Genomic DNA, 22733 nt, shown 5'->3' with positions numbered 1-22733 from the left:
GATGGGGAGGTGAGGGGATGGGGAGGTGAGGGGATGGGGAGGTGAGGGGATGGGGAGGTGAGGGGATGGGAGGTGAGGGGATGGGGAGGTGAGGGGATGGGGAGGTGAGGGGATGGGGAGGTGAGGGGATGGGGAGGTGAGGGGATGGGGAGGTGAGGGGATGGGGAGGGGATGGGGAGGTGAGGGGATGGGGAGGTGAGGGGAGGGAGGTGAGGGGATGGGAGGTGAGGGGATGGGAGGTGAGGGGATGGGAGGTGAGGGGATGGGAGGTGAGGGGATGGGAGGTGAGGGGATGGGGAGGTGAGGGGATGGGGAGGTGAGGGGATGGGGAGGTGAGGGGATGGGAGGTGAGGGGATGGGGAGGTGAGGGGATGGGGAGGTGAGGGGATGGGGAGGTGAGGGGATGGGGAGGGGATGGGGAGGTGAGGGGATGGGGAGGTGAGGGGAGGGAGGTGAGGGGAGGGAGGTGAGGGGATGGGAGGTGAGGGGATGGGAGGTGAGGGGATGGGGAGGTGAGGGGATGGGGAGGTGAGGGGATGGGGAGGTGAGGGGATGGGGAGGTGAGGGGAGGGAGGTGAGGGGATGGGAGGTGAGGGGATGGGAGGTGAGGGGATGGCAGGGAGCGTGGGTCCTGGAGAAACGGGGAACGGCACAGGAGGACAGGCACGGGGGGAGAAGGGGAGAGATAAGAGGGGGAGAATGTGAGAGGGTGATGAGAGTGAAGAGGCGTGCACACACGCCAGAGGGTGGAGGGAAGCCAGACCCCCAGGTGATTATGGTGGTGGTGGGCTGAGGGGGGAGGAGGGCGTTAGCGAGGGACCGGTGGCATGGGGGTAGGCAGGGAGGGCCTGGAGTGAGTGAGGGATTCGTGGTGAGGGACGAGAGAAGTGGACTATGGTTGGTGATGAGCTTGTGAAGAATTAGAGGTGGGGTGGGTGAGGGGCTATGGTGAGTAGTTGGGAGTCACTGCTGAATCAGCGGTGAGGGGTGAATTTGTGGTGAGTAGTGAGCGGTGAGGAGTCGTGAGCGAGGATTGAAATAGCGGAGGGAGGCGAGTGAATGGTGAGTGAATCAGAACCCGTATTTACCGGGGAAGAATCCGATGAGCTAAGAAGCGCTTTGTCACAGAAGTCCACAATGTGTTGCGAGCGAGTTGGCTGGCTAGCGACGAATCGTGAACGAGTCGCGAACAAACAAACGAACGAGCGAATGCATGAAGCGTCGCTTCTCCCGGCCTCAAGCCTCCAAGCCTGGCACCTCGGACTGCCCCGCCGGGCCGCGCAAGGCCAGCGAGAGACGTCGGCGCGGCGGCCTTCATTACCTGAGAGGGGTAGGCGCACACACACACGCGCTGCTGCTGCTGCTGGCGGGGCTGTGTCGGCTGTGTCGTCCGTGCGCTGGTGGCGCTGAAGGCGGCGAGAATGAGCGTAGCAGCAGCAGCACAGGAGGGAGGAGGAGGGAGGGAGGAGGAGGAGGGTGAGGATGAGGGAGGTGCCGCCGCTGCCTCCACCGCGCCTCTTGCCCGCGAGGAATGCGCTGCACGGGTGGGCGGTGACGTCACGCGCGAGACTCCTCGCCGCCATCTTACGTAGGGAAGCGAAGTTGGTACGCCGTTAGAATCAAGGTTTTGTTTTTGTTATTTAGACTTGCAGGAGGAATCCGATGAGCTATGAAGATCTTTTTTCACGGATGTCCAGTACGGGGCGGGTGAGAAAGTTACAACGAACGATACAAAAACTCGAAAGGAGTGTGAAAGTGCAGGAAAGCTAAGCAAAATTACTAAATGTGAACTTTATGTTACGAGGGTAAAGCCCATCGAGATAGTAACTTATTTTTCAGAAGAGACCTGGACAAAAATAACAGCTCAACTAATTTGGCTTATCGTGCGCAAATTTAAACAGCCAAATAATCTCCCCCCCCCACACACAGACCCCGGACAACGCTTCCTCTACTAAAATGGCCGCGGCCCAAACGCCCATGGCCCAAGCCCCCCCGTCACCATGGTAACCACGAGGTGAAGGGGCGGGGCTACCCTCGCTGGGGGGGGGGCTGGGCAGGGTGGGTGGGTGGACGTTCCCATTCCATGGTTTTGCTGAGGGGTGGAAGTGACTAGGATTTCTAGATTTGAAGCTTTCGTGACTGCAAGGATTCATACTCTTAGGTTTTTTTCGGTAAAGTCACGTAGGTAAAAATAAAGAAATAAAAAAAAATTAAAATAAATTTTTTTTTTAATATTTTTTATTATTTCTTTATTTTTTTCCTACGTGACTTTACCGAAAAAACCTAAGAGAGTGACAGGATTTGGATGGACTTTTCCATTTTATGATTTCAGATCATTTCAGTTCAGTTCATTTATTAGGTGTAGCCCTGTGAGCCATTCGGCTCTTGAATCGGGTGCAACCGCAACAAACAAACACATGAACAAAAAACATCTTAAAGTGATTACGCGCAACAGAAAAATCCAGAAAAAAACAGCAAAGTGGAATGCAAGTCAAACAATAACAACCATAAGACAATTTAGATTAAAAAAAATTATCAGTCTAACTCTGTACTACAACAAACAAATATGTCTAAACCAAAACGTTTTCGAAATCACCAAAATAAAGCTATAAAAATTAACCCGTAAAAACAAAGTTTTTCACTATAAATCCTTTATATGCGTAGCATCGGTTTTATTTTTTTATTCATTTCTGTTTTTCTTGAGTAAGAGTTTCATTTTTAAATCCTTTATATTAAGTTCGCTTGCGTGCTTGCTTGCTTGCTTACGACCGTGCAAATCTTTCGGTCGTTTTTTAACCCACTTCCCGTGATCCAATCGAGCTGACATTTTCCACACAGACTCGTTGTGACAGACAATTAATGTTCGTGAAAAAAATTAAAAAATTTGACACTTTTTAGGCAAAAAAAAATTATTTTACATTTATTCATTTATTCATTCATGGCTTTGGCTGAACGTCAGAGTGTAAGAGCCCAGAGCGTAACCCCTCCACAGGCCGTGGCGGAGTAGCGCAGTTGGTAGCGCCCTCGCTTCCCATGCCAAAGGTCGCGGGATCGATCCCCGCGTCCTCCACAGGCGAATATATTTTTAAATCCTTTATATGAAGTTCACTTGCTTGCTTAGGACCGTGCAAATCTTTCGCTCGTTTTTAAATCCTTTATATTAAGTTCGCTTGCTTGCTTGCGACCGTGCAAATCTTTCAGTCGTTTTTTAACCCACTTCCCGTGATCCAATCGAGCTGACATTTTCCACAGACTCGTTGTGCGTGACAATTAATTTTCGTGAATTTTTTTTTCCAAAATTTTACACTGTTTAGGGAAAAAAATATTTAATTACCAATTGCTTAATGTTGGCAGACAATCATCTGACCCATAGGTGGCAGCCATCTCAAGCCAGAGGACGAGATGACTCTAGCCGCTACGCATATAAAGGATGTAGAGTGAAAAACTTTGTTTTTACGGGTTAATTTTTATAGTGTGTTGACACACATCCAGAATAATTTTCTGTGTTTAGGACAAATATATGATTGTGTTAGTGAAATTTTTTTTTCTTCTAAAAAGTGGAAAATTTAGGAAATTTTTTTTCACGAAAATAAATTGCCACGCACAACGAGTCTGTGTGCAAAATGTCAGCTCGATTGGATCACGGGAAGTGGGTTAAAAAACGACCGAAAGATTTGCACGGTCGTAAGCGCGCAAGCAAGTGAACTTAATATAAAGGATTTAAGAACAATGTAACAGTGATCATAGGAACGGTGGCCATGAGTGTTGTGGCAGTAACCCGATTTTCATGCGCATTGTTTTGTACCTGCATTTTAAAAGCAAACGTTTGGGTGTGCGTCTTATAATGCTAAAGGACACTTTGTCTTTCATAATACGTGTTTTAAGCCGACTGTGCAGAATCAACGTTAAAAGGCAATCACTGCGCCTTGCACTCACAAGAACCAATCTTCCGAAATGCAATTTACCAGCAACATAAAAAAATATATTCTTTAATGTAAATGTATTTACGAGTAAATACCTTGCGAGTATTGAAGGATTTGTCTGTTACTCTTAGGTTTTTTCGGTAAAGTCACAAAATAATAGCAATAATTTCGATTTAAAGCTTTCGTGACTGCAGGGATTCATCTTGGTTCTTTCGGTAAAGTCACGTAGAATGGAAATAATAAAATAATAAAAATAAAACATCATAAAATAATTCTCACGACGTTTCGGCCACAACGCAAGCAGCCGTCCTCAGGTGAAGAACAGGTCTGTCGAGAAGACAGTCTGAATGACAATAATATTATTATTGCTATTATTTTTATTCTTTATTTTTATTATTTCTTATTACCTACGTGACTTTACCGAAAAAACCTAAGAGTATGAATCCTTGCAGTCACGAAAGCTTCAAATCTAAATTTGTCTGTTGCTCAATAGTTGCTATTAGTAAAACTATTCGTGTCAATTAAAAAACTGGACAGAAAACTTTAATTCTCATTAGATCCCACGGTGTATATAATTGTTGTCGCCAACTCGAATTATCCAAGCTTGATTTGAAGCTTTCGTGACTGCAGCAATCCATACTCTTTGGTTCTTTCGGTAAAGTCACTCTATCCTCGATATGTGTGTGCTATGCAGAAGGACCATTGCCCAAAACGTCGCCTCTTTTGTTTTTTTTCTGATGAGGGGAGTGTTATTGACGAATGAGCCGAGGGTTTATTTTTGCCAACCGTGCTTGTTACACCAATGCCAACGCAGCAGTGTCACCACAAATAATTTCCGCAAGACGACTCTCGATAGCAAAAGCGTATTCTCCTGATGTTAGTGCACGATATTTTCGATTTCTCACGTGATGGTTGTTTTTGTACTGATTTCCATGCGTTTCATTTGTGTACTTCACGTGTCAGTATTTGTAATTTTGCTCTTTTCATGTTGGCAACCAAGGACGCTCTTGCAAACAACTCATCCTGGAGTCCTCACCTGGCTCCACAAAATACAACTTGAACCTTTTTTTAACGACCCCAACGTTTGCACAACTTACATAGGGAGAATCTCACTCGCGGACCGATAAAAGGGCTGTACGTGTACGAAAGAAACATTTCCGAAGGCAATACCGTACCGTGAGAGAGAACAAAATTATCAGTCGATGAGAGACGGGTTCATATATATTTTTTTTATCATAAAATGCACTTGTGAAATCAACACAGGCAATACTTCCATGCACGCCTGGGTTATAACGTGGATCCATGGGTGGTCCCTGCACAAAACATTTAAAAGCAGAAACGAAAACGCAACACGACATCACATTCCCACAAAGCGCACTTCACGTGTGCGGAATAACATCACCACATTCAGAGGTCCGCTGAGAAGATTCAGAAGTTACATTCAAAAGGTATTTCAATTAGGTCCCAGAGAAAAAGTATTCGAGATAATTGGGATCATAAGCTCTTGAACTTGGAAACAATGGAATTAACTTAGTTTAACAGGTAGGCTTTGACGGCACAATATCATCCATAAGAGAAGTTTTTGGATTAGATCGCGTAAATATGTGTCGTTAAAACCCGACACCACCCGACACAGCCAACTTGTAAGGCACAACCAACAAATCTGGCTGTCGCCTGATGAAGCTGGTTGTAATTACTGGCGAAACGTCGTACTCAGTTTGTAAATGTTGTGGCTTGGCTCTCCAACACACCGGCTAGTGCTGTACTAGTATACTACACTATACACTATACTACTCTACACTACACTATACACTAGTGCTGTACTAGTATACTACACTATACACTACACTATACACTAGTGCTGTACTAGTATTACTACACTATACACTACACTACACACTAGTGCTGTACTAGTATACTACACTACACACTAGTGCTGTACTAGTATACTACACTATACACTACGCTATACATGAGTGCTGTACTAGTATACTACACTATACACTACACTAGTGCTGTACTAGTATACTACACTACACACTAATGCTGTATTAGTGACGAATTGGCCACGTTCTGTTTACGTGACAACCCTTACTAGTTGGCTGTGTCAGGTGGTGGCAGGTTTAACGACACATTTATATATTTACGTGATCAAACGTAAAACCTATATTATGGAATTCACTTAGCTTTAAGTAATTTGATAAATAATCAATATACACACGTGGTACATCAATCGAAATGCCGAGATAGGGGCCATCCATTTAGTACGTACGCATGCAAGGTGGTTAACCCAAATGCGTACGCTTGCGTATGGGGGGTCTACTAACAATGTGCGTACGCATAGGAAACGGGGGGGGGGGTGACGCCTCGATAATAATTTGTCGACATTGGCCTTCAAATGAGCCACAGTTCAGCTTATTCAGCTGTCAGGCAACTACAAGTCCTGCCGGGAGAAGTGGGACTGTGGGAGGGGTCACTTCGTGTGCCACCGTGCCCCTGACTGCAGCTATCACGCAGCTGAGCAAAATTAGTGGCCAAGGTACGCAACTGAATTATTTAATGCAGCCGGCCGTGGACTATCTGTTTGCTTAAACACGTTAATATCATTAATCCTTGATCGTTTCTGCGTGGATTAAATATCGGCCGTTCTATAGGATGGGAGGGGGAGGTGCGTCAGGCGTACGTACGCAGGTGGGGGGGGGGTGTAAAAAGTCCGCACTAAATGGATGGTCCCATATGCCACATTCCCCACTAGGATGGGATGTAAACGGTCGTTCAATAATGTAATTGTTGTTTTATGACTACTATGCTCGTTTATCCAGGAAAGCATTGCCGAGTCTCATGACTCTTTCTCAGAAGGGTCCTGCCAAGTCTTCTCAGTCGGGCGCAATGATTGCTATAGTGTATGTTGAATTTATTTCGCACCATACGGAACCAACCATGCTCACCCGAGGTGCATAATCCCAATTGAGATGCTCGACTCTGATGAGATGTATTATTAGGATTATTGGGGTTCTGACTTGATTTGTTCAACCACTTGCAGGGCCAGTGCTTGTTGGTACCAGTCTGCAGTAGATACGCCGATTGTAATTACCTATTCATTGGGCTTGTTCAAAGCCATATAATCAATTGCTTAAGAGGTTTCCTTATCATACAACTTGAAATGTTTGCCATTTGTTTCAACAATTATTTCCAATCGTAATCTTGACGAGCCAGGGGCGTAGGACGTTTCAATTCCAGAACCTCCTTCGTCACAGGGCCTTTGCTGGACGTGCTTGAGTGATCTATCTCACGCAACGACTACACCGCTCCCCTGTTCCGTCACGCACACAGTAGTTCACTCTGGGCCTGCATGCCGCCCTTAACTCAACGACATTCCCTTAACTACCAACCTCCTCCAATGGTTTTTCAATCTCGATGATTTGAAAGTGGATGGCTCCACTGGTTTCCGAGATTCGGAAGAGCGTTCCAGACGGCCGTTGCGGCGACCGAATGGACGGTCACGACATACCGGTGGCTCACTCACTAGGGCTGTGAACAAATCAATCACTGGGATTGTGATTAGATTATTTATTTGTCCGTTTCAAACTCTTATTTGTCTTGTCTTGTATATTTTGTAATATGCGTTTCATTAGCCTAAAGGTAACACTTGTCATACACTGGATTCGTTGAATTAATAATATGCAACCTTGCCAGACAATTTACAGCAGACATACACAGATATGGTTAAGTTATACTTCTGAATGTATGTTGAACTTCCTTCGCACCGTACGTAGCCAACCGTGCTGATTGGAGGTGCGGGGGTAAGGACAACAAACTTAAAACAAAAAGTAGTTCAATAAATCGGTTTTCAAAGTCTGAACACTAATGCCTCATCTCAATAATGAGTTTGTATTGCACTGGCGTTTAGGCAGTGTTGAACTGTTCGTACGGAGATGCAATCCACCCCAATGTTGCCCTTCTTCATGGAAAGGAAGGTCAAAAGATGATCGTCACCGAACGTGTTAACGCAACATTCAAGGAACTTTCCAGGTCAACAAGTGCAAACTAAAGCAGCCACTATTGACAATCCAACCACCCATAGGTTTTTTTTCGGTAAAGTCACGTAAGTAAAAATAACAAATAAATAATAAAAATAATAGAACTAAAATAATAAATCACGACGTTTCGGAGGCAACACAAGTTGGATCACGGTAAAGTGGTTAAAAACGCCGAAAGATTTGCACGTCGTAGCAGCAGCTAACTTATATAAAGGATTTAAAAAGGCACAGCAAAATAACTGTAGAGTTGCACAGCAAAATAACTCTACAGTTATTTTGCTGTGCCTTTTTACACCTGATGAAGGAAGCTTGTGTTGCCTCCGAAACGTCGTGATTTATTATTTTATTTCTATTATTATTTCTATTTTTATCATGAATTTGTATTTTTACCTACGTGACTTTACCGAAAACAAAACAAACCTAAGAGTATGAATCCTTGCAGTCACGAAAGCTTCAAATCTAGAATCCAACCACCCCCCAACGAGTAGAGAAACACAGCAGCAGCAGCAGCTTGTGACTCGCGACGCGTAATCAACAACTAAGGCTACGACATTGGCACGACCAGAGGTCACGGACATTGGGAATTTGGATAACGTCTCAAGTAAAGCCTTGCAAATGGCTATACACACGCTAAATTAATAAAAAATATACTAACCGCCTCCAAAAATAAAAAAGTGTATTTTGAGCGCAGGGCGATGGGGAGGTGCCGGTGGCTGGGGGGGGGGGGCAGCCCCCGAACCGCCAACCCCCCACATCTCCGATCCTTTAAAAAGAAATTATATCCGAATCGATTCAAAACATAAACAAACCAATCACGTGTAAGCAAAGTAAATCACTTAAATTCGTTTCTTGGTTGAATTTCTCCAAACATTTTCATTGGCAATTTGAATGAGATTTCACTTAACACCGCGGTTTTGTCGAAACGGCACACTGCACGCATTGCCGCGAACATTGGCTAACATGCAAATACAGTGAGAGGGCTTCAGATTCGCGCGGTCGCTTCGTTCGAGGGAGGTGCGATGGTTTTTGTTGGTCCAAGTAACGGTAACAGAAGGACTCTGTACCTCTTTGGTTATTTCGGTAAAGTCACGGAGGTGGAAAAATAATAGCTCACGTGATTTTACCAAAAGAACCAAAGAGTAATGGATTCCTGCAGTCACGAAAGCTTCAAATCAAGATAGACTCTGGTCAACACTGATTGGGTGTGGGGAGGTGATTTGTGTCCATCCTGTAGAAACAACATTTACGAGTGACTTAAGGTGGTACAGATTTTTTTTTTGCCAGCCCCTTAAACACATTCCTGCGGAGGGAGCTGGTAGGAACGTTGGATTGCTCGGTCAATGGCCAGGGTCAACGACGGCGTGGTGTATTCCGCAAATATGCCCGACTGTGAGGGCGGGCAGAAGCCGGCGTGAGTAGATTCAACGTTGAGTTTTATAAGGGCACCACGGGGTGACCAGCCCGTCCCCACCCAGCCCCACCCAGCCCCTCCCCATCCACCCCCTCTCCACCCAGCCCCACCCCTCCCATTTTTGAATGCACGACGGACACATTAATCCCCTGTGGGCTGGTGTAACCAGGAGGTTCTAACCAGTACAAGAGTTAACCTGATATTGTAGGCCCACATTACACCTTGCAGGCCTACTTAATGGACGAAACACACGAATCCTTGCACGCGCACTTAGAAAGCGTGCATTGCTCCCTAGGCAGGATTAATAATGTATCTGTTATGGCATCAAGTACGTGTTGAGGAGGTGGCAATTATATTTTGCACCAACTATTAGCACGGTTGGATACAAACGGTGCAAAATAAGTTCGACACAGGTTTTAAACGCGAAAGCAAATACGGTCCGATTGTGCTCCGGGTGTCACGTGTGACACTCGAAGGCGTTTCATTTCCCATAATCTCCTTGCGTAATCAATCTCACGTCCGGTAGAGGAGTGACCCCGCGAATTCCATCGGATAATTCTCGCCGTGCACGCGGGTTCACGGTTCACACCGTCCAAAACGAAGTTTCAAAAGGGAACCAGTCAAGAGTGCCAAGCTGGAAGGCTGCTAGAAATTTTCACATAAGCCACCCCCAGAAGCTAACAGCTCAGTGGGCTTTAGCTGGTAAATAAAAACAATGCTTTCGGGAAATGTCTTACCTTTCCTAGACCTTGAACTTCTATCGTGTTTTTTTGTAGTTTGTTGTAACGTTGTGACCCGCCCCCACTGGCATCTGTGAAAGAGAGGCTTTATAAGCTCATCGGATTCCTCCTATAGTATATTTCTGATTCTGCAAGAAATGTTGAAAAACCATTCAAACGCATGGGTTACGTAACGCTCTCAAACATGCGTTTGTTTTTGGAAGTACTTAAATTTTAATTCGAAGTATGGACACCGTAGGATAGCGCTTTTTGCTCTGCTTTGTCTCTAAGTTTTTGGGAAAGCATTTGATCAATTTAATCGGTTTCAATAGGGCAATTGCCTAATAGCAACGCAACATTTTATCTCTCATTGATACAGCTGTCGTGGCTGTGACGGTTCCACCTGAAGACGGAGGCTTGTGTTGCTTCCGAAACGTCGTGATTTTTTATTTTGTTTTATTTTACTTTTATTAATTTAATTTTTTTACCTACATGACTTTACCGAAAAACCTAAGAATATGAATTCTTGCAGTCACGAAAGCTTCAAATCTAGAATTATTTTATACGAAAGTTTAGTTCAAATTGGATCAGTTTAGGAGCGTTATGGTGCCTCCACCTCATCCATCGCTTTGGACGCTGAGACGGACGGAAAGAACGAATAGTGCACATCCTGAAGAATCGGTGACGCTTCCCTGAGTAAAATGTCAACTGAGAAACAACACGTTCTTGGTGTATATATTTCTGCTTTCACTTCATTGTCCCAGCTCTGCCATAGTAACCGGCCAAGAACTACAGAATGCTGCACCTACTGACGCCAAATGAGGAAGAGTCTCGTGATCTCTTCCTAGGTCATTCCCTAATCACATGTGCGCGATCTGGCAGGCTGCGACTGTAGTAATATCCAAACTGCTCGTAAAGGAAGCTGACACAAATCCAAAGGAAATATGCAGGTCCGAGTGAGATCGCAAAGCTATGGGGGCGTGGCGGCAATTTCTCGGGATTGCCATCATTCTCGCTGCACCAGCCAATCATCGGCCAGGCAAAAACCCCCATGCAATATGGCCACCATGAATTCACCCATGCAACATGGCCGGAATGACATCGTTCTGTGAGCTTCAGCTCGTCTATGGCCTATGTAAGCATATTATGTTGATATTCGTTCTTAAATGTAATCAATTACATTTTGTTATTAATTATGTCATGCTATTATTTAGTGTTTTATTGTATTACTTTGACAATTCAATGTCTTAACACCCTGATGGAACTGGCGTAACAAGTCCTAACTTCCGATATATTTTTTTTAATTGTGTAATTCTGTACTCAAGCCCCAAATACAATTGCCACTGGTCTGTACCTTAACAGCACCAACTAAATTGTACTATAAATGATAAAACTAAAAACATGTAACAGTGTGTAGCAGAACATATCGATATTTTTTTCTTGAAATTATATAAAAAATATAAATACAACTAATCACAAGCATGTAAGACCGCATTGTATATACATTTGACAATTGCAAATTCTGGCAATATGTATTAAACAGGAAGACATTAAATAATACAGTAGTTTTTTTTTCATTGAGCTGTGATTGGGCAGGTTCAGTCAATGACGATGCCGCTTCACTGGCCACCGAAGACAGACGCAGCTTCTATTCACTGCTGGATGGATCGGCGGAATGCCAACACACTTGTGCAAGTGTGAGCACACGATAATGGGCCATCGGTAACCCTCATTAGAAAACGAAATATTCGGCAACCGTTCCGAGATATTCAATTACAGGTATCGCTCGATTTACGAACGTTCGGTTTACTACATTTCAGGTTCACGCAATTGGCAGATTATGGACACTTTTCGATGAACAAAATCAAATCTCTGCGTGAACGATTCACAACGGCCACGCGCCACGAGATCACCATCCATCCGCCACAGCATCACGGTGTCCCTGCGGTGCCACAGGAACGATTGCCTCGCCAGGCATTCCAACATGCAGCAGATCTTTTGGTGGGCTCCCTGAAAAGGTTAATTGTTTTTGTTGAAAATGTATATTATTCAATCGTCTTAATATTTGTTTGCATGTTCACTTTTAGTATTTGGCTGCAATCGTTCTCAGGGCGTTAGCCCCCTGAGAACAATTAAAGGCGCGTTATACATTTCAATTATTATGAAATGTCCACATGATATGCCACTTTGTTGAGTTATCATTTGTGTCCAGGCCTCTCCTGAAAAACAGCTATATAGCTCAGTGGGCCTTACCTGATTTAATAAAATTAGTTTAGTCAAGACATGCCGTCTCAAAAGTCCCCTTTACAACAATCGAATCAATCTCAACAGAATCTCCGATGCTTAAGTAACCAATGCAAAGTATAATTCTTGTGACCGCAGATAATTTTCAAATATGGCGTACAGTTCTGCATTTGGACCCGGACGCTGACGCGCAGTAACGCGTCGCTTAGACGCTCGAGGACATCGCCGCTCAACTCGCGCGATCTCACAATAAAACATCCCAACCCACACATTGTTGGTTTAACACGTAGGCTTTAGCGACCAATATCATCCGTAATAGTTTCTTTTGGGTTAGATCACGTAAATATATAAATTTGCCGTTAAACCCGCCACCACTCGACACAGCCAATTAGTAAGGTTTGTCACGTGAAAAAAAATGCCAATTCGTTACTAGTACAGCACACCGGTGTGTTGGAGAGAAAATCCACAACATCTACAATCTGGTGGCGGGTTTAGCGGCAACACATCCGAGTACTCAGATTGTAAATGTTGTGGATTTGCTCTCCACTAGTAACGAATTGGCATGTTCTGTTTACGTGTCAAACCTTGCTAACTGGCTGTGTCGGGTGGTGGCGGGTTTAACAGGAACACATTTATATTTACGCAATCTAACCCAAATAACCTATATTATGCACCCTTTGTTTTCGCAGCATGGCAGAACTCGGCAATGAGAAGCTGTGTTTTCCATCTCTAAGTTCTGCTCATGATCAACACCGGTAATGATGATCTAAATCGGTTTTGGGCCTCCCCTAGGTCGACTCAGCTTCACATGAGTACCTAGTTTGATGTGTAAACATCGCCACTAGGCAGACAAATGTGGCCGGGCATGGTGATGGCCACCCACTCCTTCATGTGCCGTGGTGGCCATCGTAGGTGCTCGCTAGTAGCATTTGCCTTAACAGCCTGTTAAGGCTATACGGCAGAGCTTTGTCTTTGTGTGACCACATTTGTGTAACTTTATTGACACCGGGCACAAGTTTGGGGTGGCACCTTTCTCTCCAGAGCATCTTAGAATCCAGAGAATATCGCATTTTAGAAGATTTTCAAGCGACACCAGGGAAAAATGTCACGTAATCGTACACGTGATCACGCGAGCATCTGTTAAAGCTGCAAGCTAGCAAGGAACCCATAAGCAATGGCAACGGCACAACACGTTTTTTCTGGTGTAATGCGATCGCTTGCCGAGGCTGGCTGACGCGAGACTACCTGCGATGAATCAAAAACATCTGAGCTCACCATCAAGGTTTCTAACACTGTAAGACCTGTATTTACACGCAGCACCCAAAACACTAACACTGAAAGACAAACCCCGTTCAACCTTTACAGCCCCCTTGTAACGATGGCAATTGGCAAGCGAAGTGTTGTTTCCAATCTTAATCGGCGAGGCAGCGTGCGTGCAAACGGTACAAGGCGGACGTAGCCGGGACGTTTGTGAAATATTTTTTTCCTGCAGCCCTCCACCCACACATTGTGGCGAGCGGGTGAATGGCAGCCTGAGCAGCAGGGCCCAAGAGAGGGGGTCGTGGCACACGACGAAAGTGCAATTTGCACTCTCGTTGGGCAAGGGATAAACCATTGCCATGCCTGGTTATGTGCCAGCGTGCCGGGCGAGCACAGCACACTCCCGACATTTCCACAGGACGGTCTTGGTATCCGTTTCTTCGCTTGAGAGGTTGCAAGGTCACGCAATCAAGTAGACGGCATTGGCGGCAGCGGTGGACATCGATCACGGTAAACGGGCTTGTAGTCGCCATGCCACGGGGGTCCTCCTCTTCTGGCACCGCGTCAAGCCGTCGGAGACACCCCAGGAGGGCGACCAAGCCGATGGGGTCAACGTCGAAGAGGAGTTGATCACCTTTGCGGTGGCATCCCGACAAGGACCGCGGTGGAGAGAGGCTACGACGTCAAAGGGGCGACCTCACGAGGATGGCTATGTAGCTCAGTGGGCCTTACCTGCTTTAAACAAAACAAAAAAGGTCACGGTGAAGGGGCGGCTCCGTCTTCAAGTCGAGTTGCTGGCTTCCCATGACCCCCGCATCCCCACCTCAATACCGTGCTCAACCGTCAATGTCCGGCTGCGCAAGTCGCTGCCGCCGAGCCAGGATGCGCTTGCAGCGGGGGCAGTCCTCCCGGGCGGCCGCAAAACAGCACTTGTGGTAGCAGGCACGGCAGCCTGGCGGAGACACAGCACAGCATCCCATCCCACTGTCACCCACACCACCTGCACAGACTGGGGAGCAGGAGACTGTGGGCTAGTGGCGAAAGAAACTGTGGGCTGGTGGAGCCGGAGACTGTGGGCTGGTGGAGCCAGAGACTGTGGGCCTGGTGGTGCTAGAGACTGTGGGCCTGGTGGTGCTAGAGACTGTGGGCCTGGTGGATCCAGAGACTGTGTTCCGTGCAGATGAAGGGAGTGTTCCGTAGTAGTGATCAGCACCAAACACACACTTACCCGGACACTGCTGGCAGCGCGTCAGCTCAAACGGGAACAGGATATCCTCTTCCTTCTGGCAGAACTCGCAGATGAAGCCTCTGGCCTGGCAGAGCTGCACGGTGGGCAAGGGTACGGGGGTGGATATGGGTAGCGGGGCGTCAGATTTGTCAGGTGCGCACGGTCCACACGACGCTCCCCTTCGCGATGATGATACGGCGCAGCGCCGGTGCGGAACGCTCACGATTACAAAGTACGAACTAGTTTTATTTTAGTAGTTAAGGCCCACTGAGCTATTTATCTCTTTTTCAGAATCGACCTGGCCACGAATGATAGCGCATTACGTGGACATTTATAGCAGCCAAATACTCTGAACGCACGTTGATTCTGAATGTGGAGGGAAAAACCGGAGGACCCAGAGATAAAGCCACGTGACCACGAGCAGAGGACATGCACAATCCAAATATACAGGCATCATTAGGGTCGGGATCAAACCCACGACATCCTGTATACCAGACGAGATAGATAAGATCTCGCCACCGTGGCACCAGAGTCAACTCTGTGGAACCGGACTGGACGACTCAGTGCTAAGCACTGGGAGTTTGAACTGCCCAGGCTGCGTAGCCCCCGCACCTCTGATTAGCACAGTTGGATACGTACGGTGCAAAAGAAGTTCAACGTACATACCGTAGATCATCCATAATCCAGCACGTGATTATCCGGCTTCTAACATTATCCGGTGGTCCCAGGCCGACCCAGCAAACCTCCATCACAGCTGATGGGAGTTGGATTCTGACTCTGAATAACCGCCTCCAATTCTACACCCCCTCTATCATCACCCCATTGAGTCTTCAAGATTGGAGTGATAAGTGCAGTACAGTAAAAAATACAGTAACTTTTTATAGTAGGATATTTATTTTTGTATGTTCATTTATGCCAAATTCATAGAGTTGATAAAATTAAAATACTAAATATATACACAAAATACTTAAAAACATGTTATACAAGAATGTGCAAACATAAGCTATTTTAAATAATCATGATGTAGTGATTATCCGGCGTTTAAAAAAAATCCGGCGCCCCATTCCCCCCTAAGCCGCCGAATACCGCATGATCTACTGTCTTTACCTGGCACGCGCGCACGTGCTGCGTGGTCTGCGTGACCATCTGGCGCAAGGTGGGGGCCAGCTCGCCCCGTCTGACTGCCAGCAAGTCCTCCAGGGAGTAGAGGTCCACCTCCTCCGTCAGGTGTCCTGGCACGGAGGAGCTCAGAGTCGCCAGAATGCTGCAGCCCAAAGACAAAGACCCCTCTTTTAGCCTTCACAGACTCTTGAGGCAAGTGCCGTTCGCAAGTAGCACCTATGAAGGCCGGCATGGCACACGAGGGGGTGGGTGGCCAGCATCACGCCCGACCACTTTTGTCTCCACACCACGTAATAATTTAAGGCTGAGTCAACCTACGGAAAACCCAGGACCGGTTCAGATATGCATCAATGGTGCTGGCAGTGAGCAGGAATTGAATTAGGGTCGTCGGGTTCGTAGTGCAGCACGCTAACCGCTACACTACCACTGCCACACACACACCGGTGCATGCGTATTCATTCTTTTATGATTGTTCTATTTTTAAAAAGCGGCGACATTCATGCGAATTGCATCTCAAGATGCTGCTGTAGCGGAATTTGTAATGCGCGCAGTTTTCGTACGGAGGAGCGCGAAATGACACCTCCGATTAGGACGGTTGGCTAAAGAAGGAAGGCGGCCGGCCAGAACCGAAGGCAACTATCGCCCAAGCTCTGTGGTCCTATGATGGGATGCTTGACCAACTTGTTTACAGCTAGGAATTGCAGTCGAATTATTGGAATGGAATACGATTCTTTGATGGGAATCACCAGTATCTTCATGGCATAAAACGATTTTTACACAGAGGAAAAACATCTGAGCAGCTGACCACGATCAATAATGGGACCTTTTGTCTGGGAATAAGAAGACGATTGCGTGCCACTCAACGGCAGCCCCCTTATGATTTTGTTTACACACAAACACAGAAGCACACAAACACTTCTGCAATGGAAGCCCAAGGCAGCTCTCACGTGTCATGCCAGCCATCGCAGGTGTTCACTAACAGCACAAAAGGCTAAACAGGTGGTTTTTGTGATTCAGGATGAGTTTGTTTTGGGTGAGATCAGGGGGTTGGCAACGAAAATAATAAGAAGAGACATTTTTTTCAAATTCGGATTTTGTTTTCTTTCAATAATTTTAAGAGCCGCAAAGCAATGTAAATATGAGACGATCTTCAATAAATAACGTCACGAACCAGTCCTCAAAGAGCCGCATGCGGCTCTGGAGCTGCAGGTTGCCAACCCCAAGGTGAGATCATCGTACTGGTAGGAACCCACTGGTTCCACCAGCCCACGGGGGATTATTGTGTCCATCTGTCCGTCGTGCAGGGAGGGGCTGGGTGGGGAGGGGAGGGTGGGGAGGGGCTGGGTGGGGAGGGTGGGGCTGGGTGGGGGGTGGGAGGGGTGGGGCTGGGTGGGGAGGGGCTGGTCACCCCGTGGTGCCCTTATAAAACTCAACGTTTAACCTACTCACGCCGGCTTGTGCCCGCCCTCACATTCGGGCATATTTGCGGAATACACCACGCCGCCGTTGACCCTGGCCATTGACCGAGCAACCCAACGTTCCTACCAGCTCCCTCCACAGGAATGTGTTGTAAAATCGAAAAACTAATTTCTTTAGAACTGCTTTTTGTGTTTATTTTGTTGTCTTTCCCCTGCACCTCCGATTAGCACAGTTGGCTATGTATGGTGCGAAAGAAGTTCAACATACATACGTACATACAATGTTAATTGTATAACGAGAGCACTCCACCACCTGCCAATAGAACCAATTAAATCAATGTATCACATCGAGGGCAAACACGCCGATGGATTTGGTTTATCCACAAACTGGCGTAAAAAGTAAAAAATTAACCCGTAAAAACAAAGTTTTTCACTATAAATCCTTTATATGCGTGGCATCTGTTTTATTTTATTATTCATTTCTGTTTTTCTTGAGTAAGAGTTTCATTTTTATCACATTGGTATTTAAAATTAAATATGACATTTTTAGTTTTCCTAAAAAGTGGAAAATTTTGGAAAAAATTTTCACGAAAATAAATTGTCACGCACAACGAGTCTGTGCAAAATGTCAGCTCGATTGGATCACGGGAAGTGGGTTAAAAAACGACCGAAAGATTTGCACGGTCGTAAGCGCGCAAGAAAGCAAGCAAGCAAGTGAACTTAATATAAAGGATTTTAAAATCGAGCAAACGTTTGGGCAGTTTAGCACGAAGTTTCGCTCGCAATTACATCGAGCATCGTCAGGTGTTAAGAGAAGCGCGGCTCTCATCGCGTCAGCAGTTAATGCGCGACAATGCTGGGCGTCACCTGCAGCGGAACGTTGTAGAGTACAACAAAACTGTCCAAAGTTTAGTTGGGCTGCTCAGCTTTGCTCATCTTCCTCCTTTGGTTCTTTCGGTAAAGTCACGTAGGTATAACATAAAATAAATTAAATCACGACGTTCCGATTGCAACACAAGCAATCATCATCAGGTGGGAAAACCACAGCAACAACATTTCTTGTTGAAGTGGATTTTCCTCCTCTTCCTCTGGTTTGCTGATAAACCAAACCAATCAGTGTGTTTGCCCATGACGTGAAAACTTGAGTTGATTGGCTGCCAGGGTGGTGGGTTATAGTTTAAATATGTACAATAAATTATACCTACACGGTGATCTAACCTTAAAATAAACTAATTATGAATAATACTTGGTGTGAAAGCCTGCGTGTAATGTTGGATGACTTTTAGTCTTTGTGTACGTGAGTGAAAGAGAACCGATAACATTAATCCATTGATGCAACAACACGACAAACCTCTTCTTGGTTCTTTCGGTAAAGTCACGTAGAATGGAAATAATAAAATAATAAAAATAAAACATTAAAAAATATTTCTCACGACGTTTCGGCCACAACGCAAGCAGCCGTCATTCAGACTCTGTCTTCTCGACAGACCTGTTCTTCACCTGAGGACGGCTGCTTGCGTTGTGGCCGAAACGTCGTGAGAATAAATTTTTAATTTTTATTATTTTATTATTTCCATTCTACGTGACTTTACCGAAAGAACCAAGAAGATGAATCCCTGCAGTCACGAAAGCTTTAAATCGAAACATGACAAAGTCACCCTTTAATTGGTCTAATCCTCTTATTTTTAAATTTGGAGAGTAAATATTTTCAAGATAGCGATCTACCAAAGCACGCGTGAATGTGGTTTGAAACGACAACTAAATCGAGCATTCAGGCACTCGCCTTTCTGCATGCCGACACGTCTGGAGGAGGTGCTTGAGGTGGACCAGTTGCTTCCTCAGCTCCTGTAAAACAAACGGGGCAGGCAGGCGCTCGTAAGATCTCATCGCGGCTCACGCACGGTCCACCCAGGCTGCTGTCTGTACTCCCAACTGCTTAAGTGTCAATCGGTTACTCTTTAAACTATTCAATGACTAAAACAAGTGAGCTTTTATTTTATGTTACTAGGTAAGGCGCACTGTGCTGTATCGCTCTTTTTCAGAATCGCGACATGGCTATCACAAATGATCGCTCAACAAAGTGGCTATGTGGAAATTTATAGCAGGCAAATACTCTAAACGCATGGTGATTTAAAATGGAAAAACCAGAGGACCCGGAGAAAAATCCACACGACCACATGGAAAGCATGCAAACATACAGGCATCAGGGTCGGATTCGAACCTACAACCTTCCTGTATACCAGGTGACGTTAACAATTCGCCACCATCGCACCAAAGAGTCAACTCTGTGGAACCGGACTGGGCGACCTTGCTTGCCGAGCACCGGGAGTTCGAGTCGCTCAGGCTGCATCGCAGAGCACGGCCTCTCAATTTTTATCACAATCGCGCGCAAAGTCGTCTTCTCTCAGAGCCGTGTTCTTCATTGCAAGACCCGCGGGCTACTGGCGGCCCCTGGTGGCCTTTAGTGCGGCTGCTGACGTGCGGCCCCCGACAATACACAAATGTGAAAACACCCATCATATTGTCAAACCCTAATGGTTTCAAATGTGTGGTGGTCCTCACGCTGATGTCTTATTGGTGAAAGTGGCCCCCCTCTGAAGATTAGTCAAGAACACTGGCTCAGACAAAAGTTTGTAAATCCCACTCCACAAGGGACCAGGAAGAGCGCGCGTAACCCACCTTGTTTCAACATCCACACCTCTGCTAGCGCTTAGCTCTCACCACTTATGTGCAAATTCAATTATCCCATTCATTTCTAAACTAGCAGGGCAGTGCAGGGGCGGCCATAGGATGGGGGGGCAGGCAATAGAAGGGCAGGAGAAGCCAGGGCAGGGATGAAAAGTGAAGGACAGGGCAAGGCAGGGGCAAGCAAGAAAGGGCAGGGAAGCGAAAGACAGGGCAAGGGAGAGTAGGGCTGGGCATGGCAGAGTATAAGACAGCAGGACGGGGTATGGGAGCGGAGGGCAGGGGAGGGTCGGGCAGGGCTGGCGTGGGGACGCATACCTGCACGACGGTGAGGGCCTTAACCCTGCGGTAGAGCTGGGGGTTGATGTCCATGAGGTTGTAGAGGGGGTCGTGGCCGATGCGCGCGAGCAGCTCCCGGGCGAAGTTGCTCACGGGGTAGCGCGACGCGTCCCAGCGGCGCAGCAGCCGCCCGGGCACCACGGCCACGGAGCCCGACTGGCAGCACTGGCAGAAGAGCTTCCCCAGGTACTCGCAGTAACGCAGTCGCTTTATATAATCTGGGGGAGGTGGCGGTCAGTGGGTGGGTGGGAGGCATGAAGGTTTGTGAGGTCAGGGTTTCCCCAACAGGTCCTTGGCCACCCTCATGCCGCTGCTCTTGAAAATTATTCTGTACGTTTGTATGTATGTTGAACTTCTTACGCACCGTACGTAGCCAACCGTGCTAATCGGAGGTGCGGTGGAAGGAGAACAAACTAAACACGAAAAGCGGTTCTAAAGAAGATTTCTTAATCTTGTACATTGCTCTAGCGGCTTCCTAATTTCGTAAGGAAGAGCGTTCCCGACGGCCACAGAAGTGCATCTGAAAGCGTGCGATCCAGGGACCGTCTTTGTTCCATGGCTACCCAACAGCCGCTGCTGCGAGGATGCCTGGAGTTCATGTGATGGTTTATGCTCCTTGACGATATCAGCGAAGTAGTATGGTTCATTTGTGGCAAGCACTTTGTGTAATTGTGTGTGACCTCATAATGTATTCGCTCGGCTTCCAAAAGCCAATGCAGTTCGGCGAGCACTGGAAGGACATGGTCAGTTCTTAGCGTATCCATCACGATACGTGCCAGACAATTTTGCACAACCTGCAGCTCGGTAATGTATATGCCAGACGTCCCGTAGAGTACTGAGTTGCAATATTCGAGCCTTGTCGATGGCAGCAGCAACAGCAGCAGTAAGAGCAGCGCCTACTCACTTGAATCCACCTTGGTACCGCACCCCGCACACCTGCTGTTCTGCTTGGCCAGGATCACTTTCTTCCTGTGGTACACAAGAGATCTGTGTGTGAACCAACGCTTACTCACGAATGCCTCGGGCGCTTCCCATAGACATTCAATGAATTAAGCCACCGGCATATACAGTAAAACCTTGGATTGCAAGCATAATTCGTTCCGGAAACGTGTTTGTAATCCAAAGCACTCGTATATCAGTTGTGATCACGTGACGCTGGGCAGACAAAGCGTATACACGTACTGCTCGTATTGCAAGACCTCGCTCGTTTATCAAATTAATATTTATTTTAAAAAATCGCTCGTCTTGCAAAACACTCGCAGGCCAAGTTACTCGCAATCCAAGGTTTTACTGTACATGCTATTATACCTCGCTGATCTCGTCCAGGAGGATAAACCGTCACACAAACTCTGGTCATCCGCTGGCGGAAGGGCAGTTGCCACCAGCATTCGGTGGAACGAGGACCGACCGGGGCTTACTTGGTGCTGGGGTGGATGTCGAATATGATCTGCGCGCGTGGTGGCGCCCACTCCAGGTTGCCGCGCACTCGAATTCGGAGCTTGTAGACGTCTGAGTGCTCCCCATCGTCCGGGCAAATCGGTACGGAGCCCGGCATGGGCAGCAGCTGTGGTGAACGCACACGCACACAACAGACGAAATTTTAAAAAAGTTGTATTTCCCCGGGTAAGGCACACTAAGCTATATAGCTCTTTCTCAGAATCGAATTGACTATCACATAGCTCAACGAAGTAGCTTATCACGTGGAATTTTGAAACAGCCAAATACTCTAAACGCACAATGTTTCTAAATGTGGAGGGAAAAACCGGGAGGACCCAGAGAAAAATCCACACGACCACAGGGAGAGTGACACACAAACTCCAAATATGCAGGCGTCAGGGTCGGGATTGAACCCACAACCTCCTGTATGCTAGGTGCCACCACGGCGAAATGTTAACACACCCGTCGTTCACCACAAGCGATACATTTGCAGCAGACGAGGAATTTTCAGCAGGAAAAAAAGGGCCCATCCTGAATGCCATCAAAAAGAGGAAACTGCGATGGTTGTGGGCCAGGTCACGAGGTGGAGCAGCCTCTCAAAGGAGAGTACTTCAGGAAGCAGTGAAAGGAAAACTAAAGAGAGGAAGACTAAAGAGGACTCGGTTCGAAAACATCAAGCGGCGGTCGGGAGCACTGTCCGACCTGCTGCTCCACAAGACCCAAGGCGGCACACGCCTCTCGATGGATGTGGATGGCCGAGAGTCATCCTGCAGGGCACCCAGATGATCAAATCGGTCGTGGGAATCGTAGTAGCAATAGGTGGAGACGTCAACACGGCACCTGCGTCGTAACCAACTGTAGCCCACACGGCAGCCACCTGCTGTGTTCTCAGCTGCTTGTGCTCTGC

General features: G+C 46.8%; 2 protein-coding genes across 4 annotated transcripts in view; both read right to left on the bottom strand.

Annotated features, from left to right (window-relative positions):
• LOC133353944 (plastin-3-like) overlaps nt 1-1477 on the bottom strand; it is a 92700-nt gene extending 91223 nt beyond the window's left edge. For 2 of the 3 annotated variants that reach the window (XM_061570468.1, XM_061570469.1), the window contains exon 1: nt 1322-1477. The gene's annotated coding sequence lies outside the window, so the exon portion shown is untranslated. The remainder of the gene's footprint in view (nt 1-1321) is intronic. The other variant, XM_061570472.1, reaches the window with a different exon arrangement.
• An 8017-nt stretch (nt 1478-9494) lies between these two features.
• The window catches only part of LOC133353940 (run domain Beclin-1-interacting and cysteine-rich domain-containing protein-like), a 31408-nt gene continuing 18169 nt past the window's right edge, over nt 9495-22733 (bottom strand). Inside the window, 7 exon segments of the mRNA XM_061570462.1 lie at nt 9495-14549; nt 14826-14919; nt 15933-16089; nt 19149-19210; nt 20369-20607; nt 21294-21358; nt 21808-21953. Of these exon segments, the coding sequence (XP_061426446.1) occupies nt 14434-14549; nt 14826-14919; nt 15933-16089; nt 19149-19210; nt 20369-20607; nt 21294-21358; nt 21808-21953 (879 nt within the window). The 3' untranslated portion in view covers nt 9495-14433.

Source organism: Lethenteron reissneri, chromosome 45 (assembly GCF_015708825.2).
Source record: "Lethenteron reissneri isolate LAM-NWPU_2019-01 chromosome 45, ASM1570882v1, whole genome shotgun sequence".
Taxonomy (NCBI): domain Eukaryota; kingdom Metazoa; phylum Chordata; class Hyperoartia; order Petromyzontiformes; family Petromyzontidae; genus Lethenteron; species Lethenteron reissneri.
The sequence above is the reverse complement of the archived record's forward strand: the minus strand, read 5'-3'. Positions and strand labels throughout refer to the sequence as shown.